At 40.7% G+C, this 25106-nt stretch overlaps 1 protein-coding gene and 1 long non-coding RNA gene across 3 annotated transcripts in view; one reads left to right on the top strand and one right to left on the bottom strand.

The window, feature by feature from the left end:
- LOC115217591 overlaps positions 1-25106 on the top strand; it is a 140622-nt gene that overhangs the window by 35780 nt on the left and 79736 nt on the right. For both annotated transcript variants that reach the window (XM_036507340.1, XM_029787342.2), the window contains exons 2-3: positions 2404-2847; positions 13841-14437. In XM_036507340.1, the coding sequence (XP_036363233.1) occupies positions 2404-2847; positions 13841-14437 (1041 nt within the window). The remainder of the gene's footprint in view (positions 1-2403; positions 2848-13840; positions 14438-25106) is intronic.
- On the bottom strand, positions 42-23417 carry LOC118765379. The gene is made up of 3 exons (XR_005001236.1): positions 23373-23417; positions 16553-16559; positions 42-170 (listed from the first exon to the last, which is right to left on the bottom strand). It is a non-coding gene; the product is annotated as an uncharacterized LOC118765379 (long non-coding RNA).

A 25106-nucleotide genomic window follows, 5' to 3' on the forward strand; every position in this document is an offset into this window, starting at 1 on the left:
ATTAATCATGCATTATCTTATAGCTTTGAGGTTTCAATGATGTTATTGTTTATTTTTAGAATGACATTGTAGGGTAGGTGTGAGAGGCTAGATATTGCCAGTTTGAATATAAAACATGTGGAATTTCTGGGCCTGATACGGTCGGTTTAAACACTAAAGGGTCAAAGTAACTTCACATATAGGATCTGGTGATGCTTTTTCAAGACATTATTTCAGAAAAAAAAATAGTATCTTATAAGTCATCAAATACTGTACATTGTAAATGCTTACATCTCTTAAATGAAACAAGAATCAAATTCAAATGTGACAACAACTTTGCACTTACAGTCGAAACTAGTAAAGTTTTTAAATCTTTTCTGGTTTAGCCCCATAATTGTAAAGCTGTTTTGACATGAACATTTTGGGTGTCACATAATTATATATTTTAATGAAATAAAGCATATATTACATTTATGAATTTGTTTTCCAAGATTCCTGATATGAAATTGTGTGATGAAACATATTTTGGGAATGACTTTTTTTTTATTCTGGTGGGCGGGCAGTAAGGGAAAAAATGAAAATGACCATCCTCAAATATAACAAAGCAATTATTATTACACCAGGAATGGCTGTGTGGTAAGTAGCTTGCTTACCAACCACATGGTTCCGGGTTCAGTCCCACTGCATGACATCTTGGGCAAGTGTCTTCTGCTATAGCCCCGGGCCGACCAATGCCTTGTGAGTGGATTTGGTAGACGGAAACTGAAAGAAGCCTGTCGTATATATGTATATATATATATATATGTATGTATGTTTGTTTGTGTGTCTGTGTTTGTTCCTCTAGCATTGCTTGGCAACCGATGCTGGTGTGTTTATGTCCCCGTTACTTAGCGGTTCGGCAAAAGAGACCGATAGAAGAAGTACTGGGCTTACAATAAGAATAAGTCCCGGGGTCGAGTTGCTCGATTAAAGGCGGTGCTCCAGCATGGCCGCAGTCAAATGACTGAAACAAGTAAAAGTGTAAAAGAGTATGAATAAATATGATATATTTTCAGTGAAGCAAAAATGTATCTCAGCCCTTTAAGAGACTGAAAAGCACTACATTAGAATGAGACAAGATGAAATTTAGTATTTAGGCTATCTTTCTACAATCTCTGACATTCCACCATCTTGTGAGTGGGAGGTGGCCTTATACTGGGTGAGTTTCAGGCATTGGTTCTCAACTGCAGTGCCTAGTGATGCATACAGCCTTCAAGTATTCTTCTGGTGGCCCCCAAACAGTCTTCTCTCTATAAATATAATTTTTTTTTTCTTTAATTGACTTGTACATTTTTTTAACCTTACCCAGATATTAAAATGGTTGTGAGCTACTGGTTTCAGATGGTTCTCATCTGCAGCTCCCAGGGGTCTGTGCGGCCCTCAAGCATCCTTCCAGCAGTCCCCTACAGTCCTCTCTATAAATATGATAAATTTTTCTCTAATTCACTTTGTTTTACTTTTTTTGGTGCAGCCCCAGGTTTTAGATATGGTCCAAATCGAGAGTTACAGGTTTAAAATGACTCTCACCTGCAGGTTACCCTCAAGTATTCTTCCAGCCACTAGTGTAGCTAGAGCGTTTGCTACCCAGGGCAACCCATCAGTTTGCTGACCCCAGGTCACCACAGAAAATACATATTACCTACAGCAGATCCAAAAGTGGTGCTGCCCCCATAAAAGTGCCACCCAGGGTGGACTCCCCCCCCCACTGTCCTCCTCTAGCTATGCTAGTGCTTCCATCAGCCCCCAACAGTCTTTTCTTTACTCTTTACTCTTTTACTTGTTTCAGTCATTTGACTGTGGCCATGCTGGAGCACCGCCTTTAGTCGAGCAGATTGACCCCAGGACTTATTCTTTGTAAGCCTAGTACTTATTCTATTGGTCTCTTTTGCCGAACCGCTAAGTTACAGGGACGTAAACACACCAGCATCAGTTTTCAAGTGATGTTGGGGACACAAACATATACACAACACATGCATATATATATATATATATATATATATATATACATATATACGACGGGCTTCTTTCAGTTTCTGTCAACAAAATCCACTCACAAGGCTTTGGTCGCCCCGAGGCTATAGTAGAAGACACTTGCCCAAGGTGCCACACAGTGGGACTGAACCCGGAACCATGTGGTTGGTAAGCAAGCTACTTACCACACATATTTATAAATATAATAAACTTTTCTTTAATTCACTTGTGTGTTACTTTTTTGGTGTGGCCCCTGGATTTGGGATCTGACTTGGATATTAAAAAGGTTAAGAACCACTGGTTTAAAGTATGATAGAGGGACAAGCTCAGATATCAGCAAGAATATAAACCTACTGTTCCAAAATTTGGTTTAGTTCTGTTTTAATATAAATATCTTTCTCTCTCTTCCCTCAGGTATCTGCTTCCCACCCCTATTTGGTGAAGCCACGCCGCCGTAGCCGTTGGATATTGTCCGACAACAGCCCAGTAGCCACTCGAATCTGTGTCTTAGACATTGTCTGTCTACTTCCGTCGACCAGCACCTGGATCCCTATACCGAGAGGTGACACTCGCAAGATGCTTGCCGATAGCGGCCTCATCAAGAAGCTACAGATCACGTCAACATCGACGGAAGACGAGCTGAAGCATATGATCTCGAACCTCTTCAGCGTGTCCTTCAACCTCGCTGAAGATGAGCTGCTTCCTTTCGACTACTTGCGAACGCAACCGAGTTGTAAGCGTCTGGTGCGTCCGGAAGTTACAGAGGACTGGCACTGGGGTGGACGTGAAGTGGCTAACCTGGCAGGTCAAGGCTGTTTGTATATCGTCTCCAAGATCCCATTGTCTTTAGATTCAAAGGTAAGACAAATCAGTTCCAATCTTGCTTGTTCATGTTTTTAATTTATTACTGTTGTTATTACTATCATCCTCATCATCACCATCATCATCACCACCATCATCATCATCATCATCATCATTATCATCATTATTATTATTATCATTATTATTATTAATATTATTATTGTTGTTACAAAGGAACAATAAGAGTGCAACCGTTATCGAATGAACACTATTATTATTATTATTATTATTTTTATTATTATTATTATTATTATTATCATCATTATTATTATTATCATTATTATTATTATTTTTATTATTATTATTATTATTATTATTATTATTATTATTATCATTATTATTATTATTATTATTATTATTATTATTATTATTATTATTATTATATTTTAAAAAGGATTGATGTAACCCTTCACAAAGGTTACATTTTATTTTTCTAAAATGATCATAAGATATTGGTTTCGATTCCTGGACCAGGCAACGCTTTGTGTTCTTGAGCGAAACACTTCCAGTCCACTCAGCTAGTAAAAATTAGTAATCCTGCAACTGACCAGTGTCCTGTCCAAGTGGGGAATTTATATACCATGGCCCTTATGAGTCAACATGACCCCCAAGAAAGTAATTTTACTTTTACCTGCTCAAAATAAAATCGTGCTCTTCATCTTGACTATCTTTATCATTATTATTATTATTATTATTATATTATTATTATTATTATTATTATTATTATTATTATTATTATTATTATTATTCAGCCAGCATTCCAACACATGGCCTAGTGGGTTACGGTGTTGCACTCATGATCTAGCAATCGAGATTTCAATTTCTAGACCAGGTGGTGCGTTGTGTTCTTGAGCCAAAACACTTCATCTCACATTGCTCTGCAATCACTTAGACACCTGACATGTGGTACACCGTGCACCTGTTCAGACAACATCAATTTGATGGAGTGGGTGAGCTAATGTACAGCACATACATTTGATCACTATAAAGAAATCATTTGTGCAGGTCATTCAGCTAAAAGCTGAACTCTCATACACCATCCTCAACAGGAGAACCCATCATTAAAGATTTGCCCAAATTACCCTTAACTCCTTTGTTACTAACCCGGCCAAAACCGGCTCTGGTTCTGTGGTAAAATGTCCTGCTTTCATAAGTTTTGAATTAAAATATTTCACCAAACCTTAGTCACAATTTATGTTCCTAACACTAGCTTAATGATAACTAAGTTATTTTACTAAATTCTTTGTTATATTTAAAATAATTGAAAGAAACACAGAGCATCTCAAAATAAATACAGTAACAAAAGGGTTAAGTTCTGAGTTTAACAACTGCCAAGGTCAACTTTGTCATCCCTCACTCTAACAATTCTGTCGGCTCAATAATAATAACAAGCAAAATGCCTCCCCATCCAATGGACGGTGCTGAGTTGTCAAACATTTTTTATACCAAATTTTCTCAAAACAACTTATCCGACCGTCCCATTGGCCTCCCCTTTGAGAAACACTGATTTAACCTAAATTTGAGACACCAGTAAAAGAAGAAATAAAGATAGACTTTTTTTCTATTCCAAAGAAAAACGATTTTATTTACACAAATATGCAACCGAAGAGTTTAAAGTACCAGTAAGTACATCGCAACAGCTGATGTACTTGCATGTACAAATGCAGGTTCCCACGGCTTTATCAATCGCATTCTCACCTGGAATCGATTTTTGTAATTTTTTCAAGACTTATACACGCCCTGATACCATTGGTATCTATATATCAAATTTGAGTGCAATCGGATCGAGGATACCCAAGATCCTAGAAGACACTCACACACACAGGCAAAATGGATTTTATATGATAGATTATTATTTCTAATGTAGGCACAAGGCCTGTAATTTGAAAGAGAGGGCTGGTCACTTACATCAGCTCCAATACTTAGCTAGTATTTTAGCTAGTAAGGATGAAAGGCAAAATTGACCTTATCAGAATTTGAACTCAGAATATAAAGAGAAAGAAGAAGTCACTAAGCATTTTACCTGATGCGCTAACGATTCTACTGGCAATTTTGGGGAGATCAGGTAAGTAGATGACATCAACCCCAGTACTCAGCTGGTACTTATTTTATCAACAGCTGAAAAGATGACAGGTAAGGTTGACTTTGGCAGCATTCGAACTCACAATGTAAAGAACCAAAAGCGCAGGAGTGGCTGTGTGGTAAGTAGCTTGCTTACCAACCACATGGTCCTGGGTTCAGTTCCACTGCGTGGCACTTTGGGCAAGTGTGTTCTACTATAGCCTCAGGCCGGCCAAAGCCTTATCAGTGGATTTGGTAGATGGAAACTGAAAGAAGCCCATCATATATATGTATATGTATATATATATATATATATATATACATATGTGTTTGTGTGTCTGTGTTTGTCCCCCCGACATTGCTTGACAACCAATGCTGGTGCGTTTACTTCGCTGTAACTTAGCAGTTCGGCAAAAAGAGACTGATAGAATAAGTACTAGGCTTGCAAAGAAAAAGTCCTGGGGCTGATTTGCTCAACTAAAAGTGGTGCTCCAGCACGGCCACAGTCAAATGACTGAAACAAGTATAAGAGTAAAGAGTAACCAGAAGAAATGTCACTAAGTGTTTTGTCAAATATGCTAATAATTCTGCTGCTTTGAATATAATAACCATAATGATTTCTTTTTTTTTTTTTTTTTTTGCCACAGTGACATATTATGAAGGGGACATTACAAGGAGAGTTTACAATTTCTGTTGGGGTTTACATAAAAGATGGAGGCAAGAAAAGAGGGAAAATGAGATAAACGTATGCATTGTTTGCAAAATATGTGAATACATTTATGACGCAGCCCTCCTGATACAGGAGAACCTCTAGTTAGAGCCAATCAATGAACCCCACTGATCCAAGATGACCCTGACCACCAAGGGCACAAGCTTTCGCACCCAAGTGTTGTTCTTCAATCTGCAAGAACATGTGTAGAGAAGGTCCATTCACCCTAACCATTTTTGTCACAGTCATCCACGTTTTGAAAGACTTTCCAATGAGGGAGCATTTCCCTCACCACGCACACTTTCCTTTCCAGTTGGATTTAGAAAAAGTTAGTGTGGACCTAACCAAAAATGATGTCTGTCCTCATCCATGTATGCAACCTCCTTTATTCCATGACCACTAGACAAAGGAACACTGTCTGCCTTACCTTGTTAAAAGTAGGTAGTTGTTGTTTGATCCTTCTCGAGCCATCCCTGGCTCATAAGGGCCGGTTTCTTTGCATATAGGTTCCCCACCTGGACGGGACGCCGGTCCGTCACAGGTGAGCTGTAAGATGCAGGAGGAATGAGTGAGAGAAAGTTGTGGCGAAATAGTCAGCAGAAGTTTGCCATTCCCTTCAGCCGGAGCTGCTTGGAGCTTAGGTGTTTCGCTCAAAAACACACATATCGTCCAGTCTGAGATTCAAACCCACGATCCCTCGACCGCGAGTCCGCTGCTCTAACCACTAGGTCATGTGCCTCCACTAAAAGTAGGTAGTGGAACGATCTAACACTGTCTGCCTTAACTTGTTGAAAGTAGGTGGTGGAATGATCTTCACTATGGTCTTGGACAAACAGCTGTTTGATTTAACTCCACAAGTCAGCAATACTTGAACACTGCCTGAGTGCATGCAGTACAGTTTTGTCTCTTTGCACACATCTTCGGTAGTCCGACCTGGTAGTACTTCTGTTCTTGTATGGTTTATCTTAAATGAGCAGTGCTCCTCAGTAACATTGTCAAGCCAGGAATTTCTGGAAGTTATCCATGGTAGTTCCTGGTCTAAAAAGTGGAGGCACATGGCTTAGTGATTAGGGTGTTGGACTCATGATCATAAGAGTGTGGTTTCGATTCCTGGACCAGGCAACGCGTTGTGTTCTTGAGCGAAGCACTTCATTTTACATTGCTCCAGTCCACTCAGCTGGCAAAAATGAGTAATCCTGCAACTGACCAGCATCCTGTCCAGGTGGAGAATTGGAGAATTTATACACCATGGCCCTGATGAATCAAAATGACCCAAGAAAATAATTTTACTTTTACCTGGTCTAAAAGTCATCTCAAACAGACCAGCTAGTTCATCCTCATCAATGCCTACATTTCCCAAGAATGTCATTGCTCCTACCTACCTCTAGATCTCTGTATATTGCTAACAAAGAATTCCACCAACTGTACAGCTCAACTGGTGGTAAGCAGTGAGCACCTGATGACCAGGCACCTAGTGTTGGTCTTTTCTTGTCACACAACTGCTGTTCAAAGAGATGAACTGCAGAAAGACATATGTTACAAACAGAAATGACACCTACTCATTGTCCAGGAAAATCTGCAGGTGGCACGGCCTCAGCATGTGTCTGCGTAGTAGCCATGCCATGTCAAGACAGCCTTCAAGAAGTTGCTGGCAACAGGTGGACCATCAGACCAGTGGAATGCATTCCTTCAGCAAAAGATGGAAAAGTAGATGGCTCCAGTCTGACCAAATGTAAACTGGGATTACAGCAGTGAGATGATAAGTTATTACAGGGGTCGACGGATTTATTAGGGATCACACACTAATAGCAATAATAATGATGATGATTTTAATAATAATTGTAATTATACCAATGAAATCAGAAATAATATTAGTCATCATCATCATCATCATCATCATCATCGTTTAGCGTCCGCTTTCCATGCTAGCATGGGTTGGACGGCTCAACTGGGGTCTGGGAAGCCAGAAGGCTGCACCAGGCCCAGTCCGATCTGGCAATGTTTCTATGGCTGGATGCCCTTCCTAATGCCAACCACTCCGTGAGTGTAGTGGGTGCTTTTTACGTGCCAGATGAGGCTGGCAAACGGCCATGGTTGGATGGTGCTTTTTACGTGCCACCAGCATGGAGGCCAGGCGAGGCTGGCAATGGCCACGATCGGATGGTGCTTTTTACGTGCCACCGGCACGAGGCCAGTCGGGGCGGCGCTGGCAACGGCCACGTTCGGATGGCTCTCTTAGTGATAGTAGTATTATTGTTATTCTGCATTCACTCAAATTATGATGTAGGAAAAATGAAAGGACCCACATAGAGATCATTCCGGTCATGTGACTTGTCAGATTGAACTCCTGTCACCAGATATAACAGTTCAGATCTAATACATACATATATCTTCCCATGAAGGATGATTATACATCATGGAAAATTGAACTAAAGAAGCTGTAGGTATGATTGGTGTAAATATCTCGGCTTGCTTATAATTCCTACCTCTTTGTCGTTCTTACCGCAAAGTGCTTGACCAGCAAATTGAATTCACAGAACCAATTTCTTTTTTGCTTTTAAAATCCCGTTTAGCTAATCACCCACTTTAGATATTCGTTTTGATATCATCATCATCTTTATCATTGTCATGATGATCAGTTTAATGTCCAATTTATTGGGACAGATTTTCTGGCTGGATACCCCTTCTTTCACCAGCATCCCCTGTTTCCTCATGGCCAGCCATGTTTTCATGAAAGGTTGGAAATGATTGATGCTGCTTGTGTGGTGGTGATGCTCATTTACAACCCTCATGCAATGTTGTTATAAGGACACACACACACACACATATATAGATACAGATGCAGCTATATAGGCACCAGTGTGGCTGTATTTTTGAGAAGCATACTTCCCAACTATGTGGGTTTGGGTTCAGTCCTACTGCACAGCACCTTGGACAAGTGTCTTCTATTGTAGCCCTGGACTGAATAAAGCCTTGTGAAAGGATTTTGAAGACGGAAACTGTGTTTGTATTAATGAGTGTGCATGTGTGTTTGTGTGTGTGCATGTGTGCACCCTTGTCTAGACATCATGTGTTGGTTGTGGAGGTACATGGCCTAGTGGTTAGAGCAGCGGACTCGCAGTCGAGGGATCACGGGTTTGAATCTCAGACTTGGCAATGTGTGTGTTTATGAGCGAAACACCTAAGATCCACGCGGCTCCAGCAGAAGGTAATGGCAAACTTCTGCTGACTCTTTCGCCACAACTTTCTCTCACTCTTTCCTCCTGCATATTGCAGCTCACCTGTGACGGACCAGCGTCCCATTCAGGTGGGGAACCTATATGCCCTATGAGCCAGGCATGGCTCGAGAAGGAACAAACAAACATGTGTTGGTTGTAAATGAGCATAGATGTCATACATGCAGGTTTATTCTTTCCCAGTTTTCTGTAAAAAAACATGTCTAGCAATGGGAAGATATTACTTTTCTTGGAAACGGATGAGGGTTGGCTCTCAAGAAGGTGGATCTGGTTGTAGCATATATCCCTCGACAAATCCCACCTGGAAAAGTGGATGTCAAAAATAATAACGAGCTTCTTTCAATTTCCGTCTACTAAATCCACTTGCGAGGCTTTGGTCAGCCTAGGGCTACAATAAAAAGCACTTGCCCAAGGTGCCATGCAGTGGGAGTGAACCTAGAACCTCATGATTGACATTTCACTTTTGAAATCTTTTAAAACTACACAGGTACACAGCTACATGTGTGTCTTATATGGTTGCTTTTATAAAATCTGATTATCTTGTTTTAAAACCTGGCTTTAGCCATCATTTTTTCTATACTGTATAAGAACGGCACTCCATAGGTTAGAACAATGAGGATTCTAATTGATCCAATCAACTGAATAGTCTGCTTGTGAAATTAACATGCATGTGGCTGAGTATTCCACAGACACATGTACACTTAATGCAGTTCTCAGGGAGATTCAGCATGACACGAGTATGACAAGGCCGGTTCTTTGAAATACGGGTACTACTCATTTTTGCCAACTGAGTGGACTAGAGCAACATGAAATATAATGTTTTTGCTCAAGGACACAACATGTCACCAGGAATTGAACTCATGAACTTGTGATTGCGAGCTAAATATCTTAACCACTAAGCCATGTGCCTTCACTCATATAAGGATACAGACATCACATTCTAAATGCTCATTTATGGCACAGTTCTGTCTATTCTAAGATAATTTTTGGTCTATCACAATAAAATTTATTATCACCCAGATTTCAGTCTGTTGCCACATGTCACTCACTCTTTGGCCTCAGTTCTTCAGAGCCATCTAGTCTGGTGTCACCTTCACTGGTGCACACTCAACTAAACTCATTATCCCTCTTATTTTTACCCTTGTGTCCAAACTCCCCTACCCAGCACTTATCACTGTTCTACATCTTCTTCCTCATAATATTGGTCCTCTAGAATTCTCACCTGCACGATATTCATTGTATCAATTCCACCAGTCTTGGGGAACTTGTGAAAACCATGAGCAATTGCTCCTTTTGTCCAGATCTAATTACTGAAATAAAGACAACCTGCATTCTTATTTCTTTATTACCCACAAGGGGCTAAACACAGAGGGGGCAAACAAGGACAGACAAACGGATTAAGTCGATTACATCGACCCCAGTGCGTAACTGGTACTTAATTTATCGACCCCGAAAGGATGAAAGGCAAAGTCGACCTCGGCGGAATTTGAACTCAGAACGTTACAGCAGACGAAATACCACTAAGCATTTCGCCCGGCGTGCTAACGGTTCTACCAGCTCACTGCCTTAAGACAACCTGCATTCCACAAACACACAGAGTGCAATGAGAAGATTTTTTTTTTTAGAGGAGAAATATCTTGGTCTTCACAGCATTTATTTTCATCTCTATCTTGCAACACTTGGCAGTGAAGCCATTTAATACAAGCTGGAGATCACCTTCTGATCAGCCGAATATTGAGTTGTCCAGAAAGTTTGTGCCGACTTTTAAAGGAAAGAAAAAGGTCAATAAATACTAGCCATTACATTTTTAATCAACCAAATATGAACCATTTTGTTTCACAATGTGTCTCCATCTTACCTTTTACTTGAAAATACCTTCTTCCCAGAATTGAGGTGGTTTCATGGCAAAGAATTCATCATATGTCATCCAAGGAATTGAAATTTTTACCATTAAGACTATTCTGCAGGGACCTGAATAAGTGGAAATCCAAAGGAGCAATATCTGGTGAATATGGAGGGTGGGATAATACATCCCAGCCAAGCTGCAGCAATTTTTGTCTGGTTCCCAAAGCATCAAGTGCCGAAAATGAACTTTCTTATCTTCTGTTTTAAAGGGTTACAGAATTAACACAGGATATAGAATCATAAACCTTCTTCCGCTAAAAGATAGCTTAAACTGTGCTCTAAATGGAGGTGTAGTAAAATCCTATTTTATGGACTCAACCATGTTTTAAAATAAGTCGAAAGGTAAGCTACTATAAATCGGCATGAACTTTCCGGACAACTCAGTAGTACCAAGTCATCTGCAAATGTGAGCCAACCAATCCTCACTTAATGAAGGATCTCTGGAATACCATTGCTCGAGAGAATGTGTAGCTTGGAGTCTTTCCGAGTTCAAGCTGCTGCTTCTCTATATCGACAGGTTACAGTTCTGATACTATGGATTTTTGTGGTCAGAATACTGCAGGAAAGAATTACACAACAGATTCTTCAACTGAGCCAACTAGCAGGAGACCTACTGGTAGGCCATAAATGGAATGGTTGATATAATAATAATACCCATAGTCTTGGTTGTGCATGGGAATCCAGCAGGAAAGTTTATTGACAGTTACTTCTGACAGGACCCTATGGAGCAAATGCATGAGGACTCTACCCCTGCCTCACCCCGTGACTTTCCAAGAAATAGTGAGTAACGAAAATTGATGGATGGATGGATGGAAAAGAACTTCATCATCATCATCATTTAACGTCCGGTTTCCATGCTAGCATGGGTTGGATGATTTTGACTGAGGGCTGGCGAACCAGATGGCTGCACCAGGCTCCAATCTTGATCTGGCAGAGTTTCTACAGCTGGATGCCCTTCCTAACGCCAACCACTCTGAGAGTGTAGTGGGTGCTTTTTACGTGCCGCCTTGTTAAATAGATATATTTCTGTCACAGTTATTCCTACTGTTACATACCCTTCTGCTGTCACACAAATTTGACCATGTCACATTTCACTCAGTCACATTAATTCCTGCTGTTACTCATCCTATTCCAATGGAAAACTCTGTAGACTGCCACTCAAATTTTACTGTCACACTTCACCCTATTATCTTGTCGCATTACTCTCAGTTACACTGATCTGTTTCTGTCACAATATGTTCTGCCGTTACATGTCCTACTATTCTGGATACTATTATACAAAAGATTTCTTATTGTCACATGTTATCTAAAAATTGTTTCTGCAATCAGAGAAATGTTATGTTTGATTCAAGTATTTCTCTTTAAAATGATACTACATTTTGTCACAATATTCTGTTACAAATTCTGTTACAGTTACCTCTTCTGTCTCATAAAGCTGATCTGATTCTGTTACATAATTTTCTCATGCTTGGCACAAACTTGTTTGTGCGGTTAAGAGGTTTGCCAGTCAATATAAACAGGCTGTTCTATTTCCACCTACCAAATCCTCTCACAAGGCTTTGGTCAGATCAGGGGCAAAACCCACTTGCCCAAGGTGACATGCAATGAGATTGAACCTGAAGCCATGTGGTTAGAAAGCAATCTTCTTAAAGTAGGCATGGCTACACATCATCATCATCATCATCGTTTAACGTCCGTTCTCCATGCTAGCATGGGTTGGACGGTTCGACCAGGGATCTGGGAAGCCAGAAGGCTGCACCAGGCTCCGGTCTTATCTGGCAAAGTTTCTACAGCTGGATGCCCTTCCTAACGCCAACCACTCCGAGAGTGTAGTGGGTGCTTTTTACGTGCCACCTGCACTGGTGCCAGGCGAGGCTGGCATCGGCCATGGTCGGATTGGTGTATTTTACGTGCCACCTGCACGGAAGCCAGTCGAGGCGGCACTGGCTTCGGCCACGATTCAGATGGTGCTTATACAAATATATTAATATGTAGCAGAAGCAACAGAGTGACTCAAGGGCTGAGAATTTTGTGCGTTGGCACTTATCAAAAGCTCTCAGCCCTTTGGTCATCATCATCATCATCATCATCGTTTAATGTCCGCTTTCCATGCTAGCATGGATTGGATGATTTGACTGAGGAGTGGTGAACCAGGTGGCTGCACCAGGCTCCTATCTGATCTGGCAGTGTTTCTACAGCTGGATGCCCTTCCTAACGCCAACACTCTGAGAGTGTAGTGGATGCTTTTACATGCCACCGGCACGAGAGCCAGTCAGGCAGTTCTGGCAACAGTCACGCTCAAATGGTGTTTTTTACATGCGACCTGCACAGGAACTAGTCCAGCGGCACTGGCAATGACCTAGCATGGTTGAGACCAATAAAGGAATAATATAATTGAAGAAAATACTATAATGTTTTGCTCAAAAATGATATTGGAGTTACTTACTTCTACTTGTGACGGCATTCACCCATGGCGGGTTGAACCGGCTTCTTCTTTGTTCGTAACGGCATCACGAACCATGGCAGCCCATGGTCGACGGTCCTGTGCGAGGTCACTGGAGATAGCGAGCCATTCACAGTTCCATCTGCGCAAACCGACCACCTGCGGACCTGAGACTTTGGAGAGGTCCTCCTTTATCGTACTCTAATGTCCATCCCCTCCTCAAAGCGGTAGGGTAGTGTAAACGGGCAGTGTCAGAGCTATGCCATCGGGAACTTCGGTTCCTGGTAGGGCCACCCAAGGCGGATTGGTCTGGCACTGAGCGGTATTAGGGCCGCAGCCTGGCCAACAGGGCTCTGGTGAAAATTCCAAGAGGCGTCTGATTGGTAACCGGCGGCTTCGAGGTCATTCTTTCCCTGCGTCTGTGGAGACTCCGCAGCAAACAGGGCGTCCTGTCACTCGGGATATGCATGTGGAATGTTGGGGACCGCTTGTGAATTCAATATTCCCATGAAACTTCTTCTATGAATCCTACTACATTGGGGTTACACATTGGGGTTAGCTCACTGTGGTGGCCTTTGTGATAAATAGTAAAGATATATCTCACCTTTATCTTATTCTTCATTTGTTTCTTTCCAGGCTCCACTGAAATCAATTGTGCAGGAAGTGCAGAGACAAGCTGCTGCAGCTGCTGCCATCGCTGCAACATCTATTGTAAGCACGTTGACCACGACAACCAACATGACGACAGGGATCTCACTGTCTGTAGATGGCCAGACGGCTTCTCTGTCCCAAGTCCACTCCGCTGCCCCACTCTCGGCTACCGCCCAGACACATGCCCTTGCACCGCTCACAGACAGCAGAACACGCATGCGGATATGTACAAAGGAGATCGTTTGCCTCCTGCCAACCTGCATCACTTCTATACCAATCCCAAGAAGGTACACCCGGCGCATTCTAGCTGAGAAGGGTCTCGTCCAAAAGATACGTATCGCCACCTATTGGACAGAAGAACAAATTAAAACCGAAATCTCATCTCTGTTTCGTAAGCCCTACGGACTTCAACAGGGCGAAATCCTTCCGTTTGACTATCTATGTACAAAGCCAAACTGTAAACGACTGGTCAGAGCTTCAGCATCCGATTCCGTCCAGTGGGGTGGTCAAGAGGTCGCTAGGTTGGCTGGCCAGGGGTGTCTATACATAGTTTCCAGGATTCCATTATACACAAATACAATGGTGAGTGAAGCATGTTTACATTTTTATATTCTATTTCTATATGTGTGAATATATATATGTATTTATAATGTATGTTGGGCTTTGTTTGTCTGTTCTGTTATTTTTCACAGGTTTAATTTCAAGCAAGGGGTCAAAGAAGGCCAACCAAGTTGTCTAAGGGATTATCATGCTGCCAAACGAAGTGTTCAAGGATTCATATCATATAAATATTTCATCACAGAGTTCGCACTCATCTCCATGGGCCCTAAACCTAGAGTCTTCAACATTTGCTGCCTCATTTGACTTAGTTATTAATAAGTACCATGGGGTGTGGTGTAAGGTGCAAGTTATTCGCTTAAGGGAAGAAATATGACGTAAGGGAATTTATATTTCTTAAGGGAAGAAATATAAGTAAAAGAAATATGACGACTGTTCTTTTTCAAATCTTTTTAATGATTTCGTTAGCTTGTAAGGTGAAGGGCAAATAGATTTTTGTCTCTCACTGGTTCAAGTGACCTAGCTGTTGATAGGTAGCATAACAACTGAATATTTAATGAAATTGAGGGCCGTATAATTGTTTGAATAATGTGTTTTAAGTGCTTGTAGTATTCATGTCCGTTCAGAGGCATGAACCTTTACCAGGCTTGGTTGACTGAGCAACCTTTAGACATCATGAAGATAGAAGGAAGTTACATGTAAAATCTGCCAAAGGCCCCTTTCATCTATCCTTAAAATACACTTTATTGAAATCCTTCCAGAATAAAAAAAAATCAATGGAGATCAAGAGTGTGTTGATATAGAATTTATTTCATTACATTTGGTTATACACCATGAGGGTGAAAGTGATCGGATGAATGGTGCCACAGAGAAGTCTGGCTAACCAGAAGTCCCTTCACTGCAGACCAGCTCACTAGCTAGCCTGCAGTGAAGTTCCTATCTACAGTTTGTCTGTTATAAGGCCTTGAGCAGTGCATGACACCAGCACGATTCATATATTTTCACACATACACACATCTACACATATGTACACATACAGATGCATACACCCACTCTTACACAGAAGCACGAATAAATATAGGCAGCAAACTGGCAGAAACGTTAGCACGCTGAGCGAAATACTTAGCGGTATTTCGTCTGCCATTACGTTCTGAGTTCAAATTCCACCAAGGTCGACTTTGCCTTTCATCCTTTCAGGGTCGATTAAATAAGCACCAGTTATGCACTGGGGTCGATATAATCAACTTAATCCGTTTGTCTGTCCTTGTTTGTCCTCTCTGTGTTTAGACCCCTGTGGGTAGTAAAGAAATAGGTATTTTGTCCACCACTATGTTCTGAGTTCAAATTCCGCCGAGGTTGACGTAGCCTTTCATCCTTTCGGGGTCGATTAAATAAGTACCCAGTTACGCACTGGGGTTGATGTAAACAACTTAATCTCTTTGTCTGTCCTTGTTTGTCCCCTCTATGTTTAGCCCATTATGGGCAATAAAGAAATAACAAATATATATAGACACTTACATATATCTGCTCACTTGCTTCACACCCACTTACCACATTTGTCCCCTAAGTCACCCCTAAAACCAAACAATCAGACCTCTTTTCTATCATTTGCTGAGTCTGTAGGCAGGGGTAGAGCCCATGATCCTTGCACCCACTCTGAGACTGGTGAGATTGATAGCATTAATATTCCATTTAAACGTCTGCAAGGAATTTTCCAATAGTTCTAATATTCTTTGAAGAAAGGACTAGGCACAGCTGTTAGAGCAGGCTTTGAATGCAAAAGGACCTTGGAAGGGAATGAAGACCATCTCATCTGACCCTGCCTTTTCTTTTCGAAACAATTGCAGAAGCTACCTTATCAATAGCTAGAAATTTGACATTTACAAAAACGTAAAATACTCTGACTTATGGTCAGAGAAGCTGCATGGTCAACCTCATAAATAACTGTTGCATTTTTTTAATGATAAAGATAAAATCGTGTGTGTGTGTGTGTATGCATGTGTGTGTGTGTGTGTATGCGTGTGCATGTGTGTGTGTGTGTGTGTGTGTTGTGTGTGTGTGTGTGTGTGTGTATGTGTGTGTGTGCATTATTGATGCTGGGAAATCGGCCCTATGAGTCATGGATCACAACTGACAGACTTTTGATCTTTCTTTAGTGTGTATGTGTGTGTGTGTGTGTGTATATATATATATATATATATATATATATACATATAAAGCATCCTTGTTACTTATTTGCTTTTTTTTCACCTAACTTTGAGCTGTGCGGACAATACTAGACTGACTTGGTGCCTCAACTTAAGTACCCAATTCAACTGAATTTTAATTATTTCTTATATATATATATATAAATAACAAATGAAGAACAGGTGTCAATCCATTAAAGCCATTTCTAATGACTCCTTTAATTAATTAATGAGTACATTATATCAATTCCAAAGAAACCGTTTTCCTCAGATGGATACTTTACAATGAAGGTCATTCCAAATAATTTAACATAGATTAAAAATTTTCTTATCCTCGAGTCAATATTTCCTACGTTCTGTTGCTATTTCAGTTGACAGAATGAATTTATCAAAAGGAATTTTATTGAGGTTAGTAGTGTATTTTTATGAGGTGAAGGAATGAGTGACCTCCAGTGACCCAATTATTCTTCCCACTACATTTATCTGTGATATCTATAAAGAAAATTTTTATTGTTTACTGGTAAATGGTTATGGAATGATTTGTGGTCAGCTGTATCTATGAAGTTATCAAGGTTATTTAAGATAGGGGAAGTGAAGTAGGGAAAGGATAAGATAAAATAAGAACATATAAAGTAAAATAAACAAAGAAGAAAGCCCACCCAACCCTTACTAATTACCGCAGTACTAAGAGAGAAAAAGTAAACTATAAACGAATTAAAGGCTATGGGGGCAAAGATTTCAATCAGGACTTTGGGAATCATTGAAAGTGTTTAGAGGCTTACTATTGGGTTGTCCGGAAAGTTCATGCCGATTTTTAAAGGAAAGAAAAAGGGCAATAAATACTTGCCATTATATTTTTAATCAACCAAATATGAACCATTTTGTTGCACAATGCATCTCCATCTTTCCTTTTACTTGAAAATACCCTCTTCCCAGAATTGAGGTGGTTTCATGGCAAAGTATTCATCAAGGTATCTTTTTACGTCATCCAAGGAATTGAAATTTTTACCATTAAGACTATTCTGCAAAGACCTGAATAAGTGGAAATCCGAAGGAGCAATATCTGGTGAATATGGAGAGTGGGGTAACACATCCCAGCCGAGCTGCAGCAATTTCTGTCTGGTTCCCAAAGCATCAAGTGCCGAAAATGAACTTTCTTGTCTTCCATTTTAAAGGGCTACAGAATTAACACAGGTTATAGGAACATAAACCTTCTTCCACGAAAAGATAGCTTAAACTGTGGTCTAAATGGAGGTGTAGTCAAATCCTATTTTATGGACTCAACCATGTTGTAAAATAAGTCGAAAGGTAAGCTACTATAAATCGGCACAAACTTTCTGGACAACCCGATATAAACATAGCAGAGCTTTAATATTATAGCGATAAGAAAAATTAAATATAAGGTAAAAAATTATAAAGAAAGATAAAGTATATAAAAAATATGATAAAATTTATAAAGGAGTTATCAATAAAATTAAGAGTCAAGATAAAAATAAAAATAAAATTAAATATGAAGATAAAATTTTGTATACAGATGCGTGGCTGTGTGGTAAGTAGCTTGCTTACCAGCCACATGGTTCCAGGTTCAGTTTCACTGCATGGCACCTTGGGCAAGTGTCTTCTACTATAGCCTCGTGGATTTGGTAGACGGAAACTGAAAGAAACCTGTCACATATATATATGTGTGTGTGCGTATATGTTTGTATGTGTGTGTTTGTCCCCCCCAACGTTGCTTGACAACCGATGCTGGTGTGTTTATGTCCCCATAACTTAGCGGTTCAGCAAAAGAGACTGATATAATAGGTACTAGGCTTACAAAGAATAATAGTGGTACCCCAGCATGGACGCAGTCAAAATGACTGAAACAAGTAAAAGAGTAAAAGAATAAGAATATATGCATGCTTATACAAAGAGCTTCTAAGTGTGTGCATGTTTGTGTGTGTGAAGATATATATATATATATTATATATATATATATGGAGAGAATTCACAAAAAAACACAAGACGAAGGCAGGTGGTGTAGACAACAAACAGATGTATTAGTTTAATGCTTGGGAAGTGAAAAAGTCTTTAATGTTTCGAGCCTATGCTCTTCCACAGAAAGGAACACAGAAATAAACAAGGAGAGAAAATAAAGAATGTGTAGTGGTTAGCGATCTATGTATGTATGTATGTCTCAGACACATTCTCAATGTTGGCTGGACCTCAAAAATTCCAGACACTCAGATCCTGAGGACAGCTGATATCTTGAGTATTGAGGCGATGGTACAGTATTGGACTGGACACCTTATTAGAATGAAGGATAGAAGGATTCCTAAGCAGATGCTCTATGGAGAACTTGTGAATGGAAGGAGACTCCGGCAGAAACCAAGGCTGCGATTTAAGGACTGTGTCTAGTCCTCGTTAAAGGCCTTTGATATTCAGGACACTGACTGGGAGAAGAACAATGCCTGTCATCGCCACAGATGGAGGAAGCAGGTTAAGGAGGGGATCGACACTTTTGAGAGAGCCCATATCCAGCATGAAGAACTTAAGTGAGCTGCGCGAAAGCGCACGGCTCGTATAGTGAATGGGGAAAGCTTGGTCTGCAATGTTTGCAGTCGTGTATGCTTGTCAAGAGCACCAATGGAGCCGCAAATGCAAAATATAAGTTGGTCCTAGAGCTCACAATGTTCCTGAAGGTCGGCAATGGTCTTCCTCGGTCACGAGTGGACGGCCATCATTATGTATGTATGTATGTATGTATGTATGTATGTATGTATTATGTGTTTATGTATGCATGTATGTATGCAACAAGAAGACGAAATAAAGAAGCTTTAATTACAAATTACAACATTTGTTTCTGTGCAGTGGTAACAGCTGCAAGTTGCTGGGTTTTCAGTTCCTTACCATTACATAAAAATCATTTTATAAATAATCACATTGATGAATATAATCCAACAACACAGCTGTGTGCAACAGCACTTCCTCGGGTACATTGCTTTTACAGCATCTGTGTGTGTGTGTGTGGATAGGTAGATAGATAGACAGATAGATAGATACATACATACATACATAGATAAATAGCTAGATAAACAGATTAGATATGTTTCTTTATTAGCCACACAGGGCTGAACACAAACAGGACAAATTATTAAGTAGAGCTTTTCTTTTTTGGGGGAAAAAAAAAGTGTGGTAGGTTTTCAATCAAAAGGGATCGTAAAAGGGAAAAAAGGGATTGTGTATCACAGAAATGTCATGATGCAAAGTGTAAAGGGGGAAGCAGATAAGGTTTATCCATGAAAATAAAAGCCTATGGAAAAGACACAGTAACCTCGAGATAGATAGATAGATAGATACATAGATAGGTACATACATACATACATACATACATACATAGACGGACAGACAGACGTAAATTGAGGTATTGGTGGTATTGACCTACCAGTTAAACTCTAGAAGCTATGCTTCCATTGGATTTTAAGTCTACTAATACTCATATTAGTTGCAACACCTGACAGAAGTGTCCGCACTTTTGCCAGGATTTGAAATTGAAATACTCAGAGGTGTGGAACAGATACTGCAAGATATCTTGTTCAATGCTCAAACATATCAACCAACTCAGTGTCCCCCTGGACTGGTTCCTATGTTTTTTTTAATCAGTCTTGTAAAGATGAATGACAAAGTTACCCTCAGCAAGATTTGAAACAGATCCTGTGAGGTATTCTGTCCAGAATTCTAACAACACTGCCAATGTCCTTCCTTTACATATATATATAATCATCATTACCACCACCATTATCATCAACATCATTGCCATCATCATCATCATCATTGTAAACATCATCACCACCACCGCCATCATCATGTTGACATCTACTTTTCCATGCTTGCATGGGTTAGAGAAAACATTCTTTTAAAGCACATTTTCTACAATTGGATGCCTTTCCTGTTGCCAACCCAAATTTGTTTTTCTTTTCTCAAGTAAGATATATTTTCCCCATGATCACACAGGAACAATCATTGTCTCATTCTTGCACAGTCTCTTCAGCTCTCTGGCTAGATCCTGATGTATTGCATCATAATCATCATCATCATCATCATCATCGTTTAACGTCCGCTTTCCATGCTAGCATGGGTTGGACGATTTGATTGAGGTCTGGTGAACCAGATGGCTGCACTAGACTCCAATCTGATCTGGCAGAGTTTCTACAGCTTGATGCCCTTCCTAACGCCAACCACTCCCAGAGTGTAGAGGGCCAGTCAGGCAGTACTGGCAACGGGCCATGCTCAAGTAGTGCTTTTTATGTGCCACCTGAACAGGAGCCAGTCCAGTGACACTGGCAATGGCCTTGCTCAAATGTTTTTTCACCTGCCACCAGCACAAGTGCCAATAAGGCAACGCAGGTAGCAGGTAATGATCACGCTCGAATGGTGCTTTTTACATGCCACTGGCACGGAGGCCAGCTTGTTGCTCTGGCAACAATCTCACTCATATGGTACTCTTAGCGCTTACATATATATATATATATATATATATATATTTCTTTACTACCCACAAGGGGCTAAACACAGAGGAGACAAACAAGGACAGACAAAGGGATTAAGTCAATTACATCGACCCCAGTACGTAACTGGTACTTAATTTATCGACCCCGGAAGGATGAAAGGCAAAGTCGACCTCGGCGGAATTTGAACTCAGAACGTAACGGCAGACGAAATACGGTAACGCATTTCGCCCGGCGTGCTAACGTTTCTGCCAGCTCGCCGCCTTATATATATATATATATATATATATATATATGTAGCGGATGTAGAGGGATGTCAGTTTGGTGTGAGGTTGTTAAGAGAGGTTGTTAGCAACAAGGAGACATCTGGAAAGTGGGTATGTGGAAGGGGTGGAAGAGTCGTTAATCCCCCCACCAAATATCTTATGTTGGAGCTGCTAAACTAAAATATCTGAAGATAGCAACTACTTTGATTAATTAATTACTGCTGTTAACCTCATCGCCTCCTGTTACCCTCCACTCTGCCAGCACCACCTTCCAGCACGATCTTCTGGATCTCGGAGGCGAGGGGGCAAACCAACACCTACAATAACATCCAACTCCATCGTTGTTGTTGTTGTTGTTGTGGTTGTTGTCATTGTTGTTATTGTTAACGACTTTAATTGGAAAAGCTTGGGATATCACAGCTGTTGTCAACATTATTATCACCATTGTCATTATCATCATCATCATCATCATAATCATCATCATCATCAGTTAATTATCATCACTCTTGTCATCCTTGTTGTTAATTATCTTCAAAATAACTATTACTATCAACATTATTAATCATCTTTGTAATCAGCATTATTATCATCACCATCATCAACATCATCATCATCATCATCATCATCGTCATCATCAGCATCATCATAGTTTCTTACTTGGAAACAAGAGTCACAGTTTTGAGAGGAGGGAGTTAGCTGATTAAATCAGCCCCTGTACTTTAAACTAGTACTTTATTTTATTTATGCCAAAAGGATGAAAGACAAAATTGGCCTCAGTGGGATTTGAACTCAGAATGTAAAGGTTAAAGATCCCAGTGTGGCTGTGTGATTAAGTTTGTTTCCCACCCACATGGTTCTGGGTTCAGTCCCACTGCATGTTGTACCTTCCTGAGGCAAGTTTCTTTTATCATAGCCTTGGGCCAACCAAGGCCTTGTGAGTGGATTTGGTACATGGAAACTGAAAGAAGCCCACCGTGTGTGTCTTTGTGTCTGTGTTTGTCTCACACCACCACTCGACAACTGATACAATAAGTATCAAGGTTGAAAAAAAAATAACTACAAGAGTCAATTCGTTCAACTAAAGGTCTTCAAGGTGATGCCCCAGCCTGGCCGTAGTCTAATGACTAGAACATATGTGATATAAATATTATAGGCACAGGAATGGCTGTGTGGTAAGTAGCTTGCTTACCAACCACATGGTTCCGGGTTCAGTCCCACTGTGTGGCACCTTGGGCAAGTGTCTTCTAGTATAGCCTCGGGCCAACCAAAGCCTTGTGAGTGGATTTGGTAGACGGAAACTGAAAGAAGCCTATCGTGTATATGTATATATATGTGTGTGTGTTTGTGTGTCTGTGTCTGTCCTCCCAAGATCGCTTGATAACCAATGCTGGTGTGTTTACAATCCCTGTAACTTAGTAGTTCAACAATAGAGACCAATAGAATAAGTACTAGGCTTACAAAGAATAAGTCCTGGGGTCGATTTGTTGGACTAAAGGCGGTGCCCCAGCATGGCCGCAGTCAAATGACTGAAACAAGCAAAAGAATAAAAGAGCATCACTAGACGTTTTGTCCAAAACCTTAGCGATTCTGCTAATCCACCCTCCTCCACCTCCTCATCATCATCATCATCATTATCATCATCATCATAATCAACAACATTAGACATCTGACCTCAGTGATGAATGGCAATCTGGATGTGTGAGTAGAAGCATTACCATTCAAGTATAACTTCACACACCCCTCCTGGGGCTTTTTTGAAAAAAAATGATTTTTGGTTAAACTTGTTCATTGTGGTTTCTGGAGGGAAGCACTAAGTGTTCTGGTTTCAAAAGCAACCCTCCCACTTCAACAACAGGAACAACATCAATAACGACATTTAGTATTAGACAGAGAGAGAGAGAGATTCTTGTTTCTTTACTACCCACAGGGGGCTAAACATAGAGGGGACAAACAAGGACAGACAAAGGGATTAAGTCGATTACATCGACCCCAATGCGTAACTGGTACTTATTTAATCGACCCCGAAAGGATGAAAGGCAAAGTCGACCTCGGCGGAATTTGAACTCAGAATGTAACGGCAGACGAAATACGGCTACGCATTTCGCCCGGCTTGCTAACGTTTCTGCCAGCTCGCCGCCTGGCAGAGAGAGAGAGATTCTACATGGTCACTGGGCCTGCTAGAAACAGCAGCAACATCTCCTTCAAATAACACTTTACACATATGCACACATCATCATCATCATCATCATCATCATTGGCATTTAATGTCTGCTTTCCATATTGGGGAGGGTTGTATGGTTTGACAAGGGCTAGCAAGCCAGAAGACTGCACCAAGCTCTGTAGGCTGTCTTGGCATGGCTTCTATGTTTGGGTGCCCTTACCAACACCAGCCACTTTACAGAGTGTACTGGGTGCTTTTTTTTTTTCACTTTGTGGCACCAGCTCTAGTCAGGTCAGCCAGTTACTTGCAAGACAAGACCCCTCAACTGAGCGGGGGTAGAGAGTAGTATTGAGGGAAGTAGCTTGTGCCAGGTGATGAGAGATTAGTGAATGACTGAGGGACAGAAACAGGTATCTTGCTGTAGTGGTGATACATGGCTGCCCTTGATGAGAGGGAGAAGAGAGATAGAAGATGGTGAAGATGATGTGTTAGGGCATATTCTCAGGTTACAAGGGGAAATGTGTATACCTGAACTGGTACAGAGAACTGAAAACATTGAGTGGGCAGGTAAGTTCGTCAGAGTGAGAAAGGAAAGTGAATGAAGGACAGAGAGAGTATAATGAGTGAACACAGATGGAGGGAAGGGTGTTAGGAAGATGTGTTGTGGGGGAGGGGGAGATTTATCAGGGGCAGAGACATAAATGACATAGGACCTTAGTTTTATTTAGATGGACAGGTCTTCTCAAGCACAGCAAATTGCCGGTCATCTCTGTCATCCAACATCTGAGGATCAGTTTTCACCACTTCGCCCCACATCTTCCTGGGTTTTTTTCTTCCACATGTTCCATCCGGATTTAGTGACTGATACTTGTCATGCAGCTGTTCTCATCCAGACACATCACTCGATCATACCTGTGCAGCGTTCTCACTTGCACAATACGTATAGTCCTCTTATATATACCCAGCTTTTCTCTCAACACGCTGTCATACATTCACACTGGCATTGCACATACAGCAAAGCATGCTAGCTTTATTTTTTTCAAGTTTTTGCATGCCTTCTATATTCACTTCCCATGTTTCACTACCATGTACACAAGCATCATTCATTCGCATCATGCAATCTGCATTTGACACAAACATCATATAATCTGTCTTTCACTCTTTACCAACAAAGGTAATAGCTCTCTGATCTTACCCATACACATCACATGATCATACCTGTGCAGTGTTCTCACTTGCACAATACATATAGTCCTCTTATATATACCCAGCTTTTCTCTCAACACGCTGTCATACATTCACACTGGCATTGCACATACCGCAAAGCATGCTAGCTTTATTTTTTTCAAGTTTTTGCATGCCTTCTATATTCACTTCCCATGTTTCACTACCATGTACACAAGCATCATTCATTCGCATCATGCAATCTGCATTTGACACAAACATCATATAATCTGCCTTTCACTCTTTACCAACAAAGGTAATAGCTCTCTGATCTTACCCATACACATCACATGATCATACCTGTGCAGTGTTCTCACTTGCACAATACATATAGTAATAGCTCTCTGATCTTATCCATACACATCACGT

The sequence above is a fragment of the Octopus sinensis genome, linkage group LG11 (assembly GCF_006345805.1).
Source record: "Octopus sinensis linkage group LG11, ASM634580v1, whole genome shotgun sequence".
NCBI lineage: Eukaryota > Metazoa > Mollusca > Cephalopoda > Octopoda > Octopodidae > Octopus > Octopus sinensis.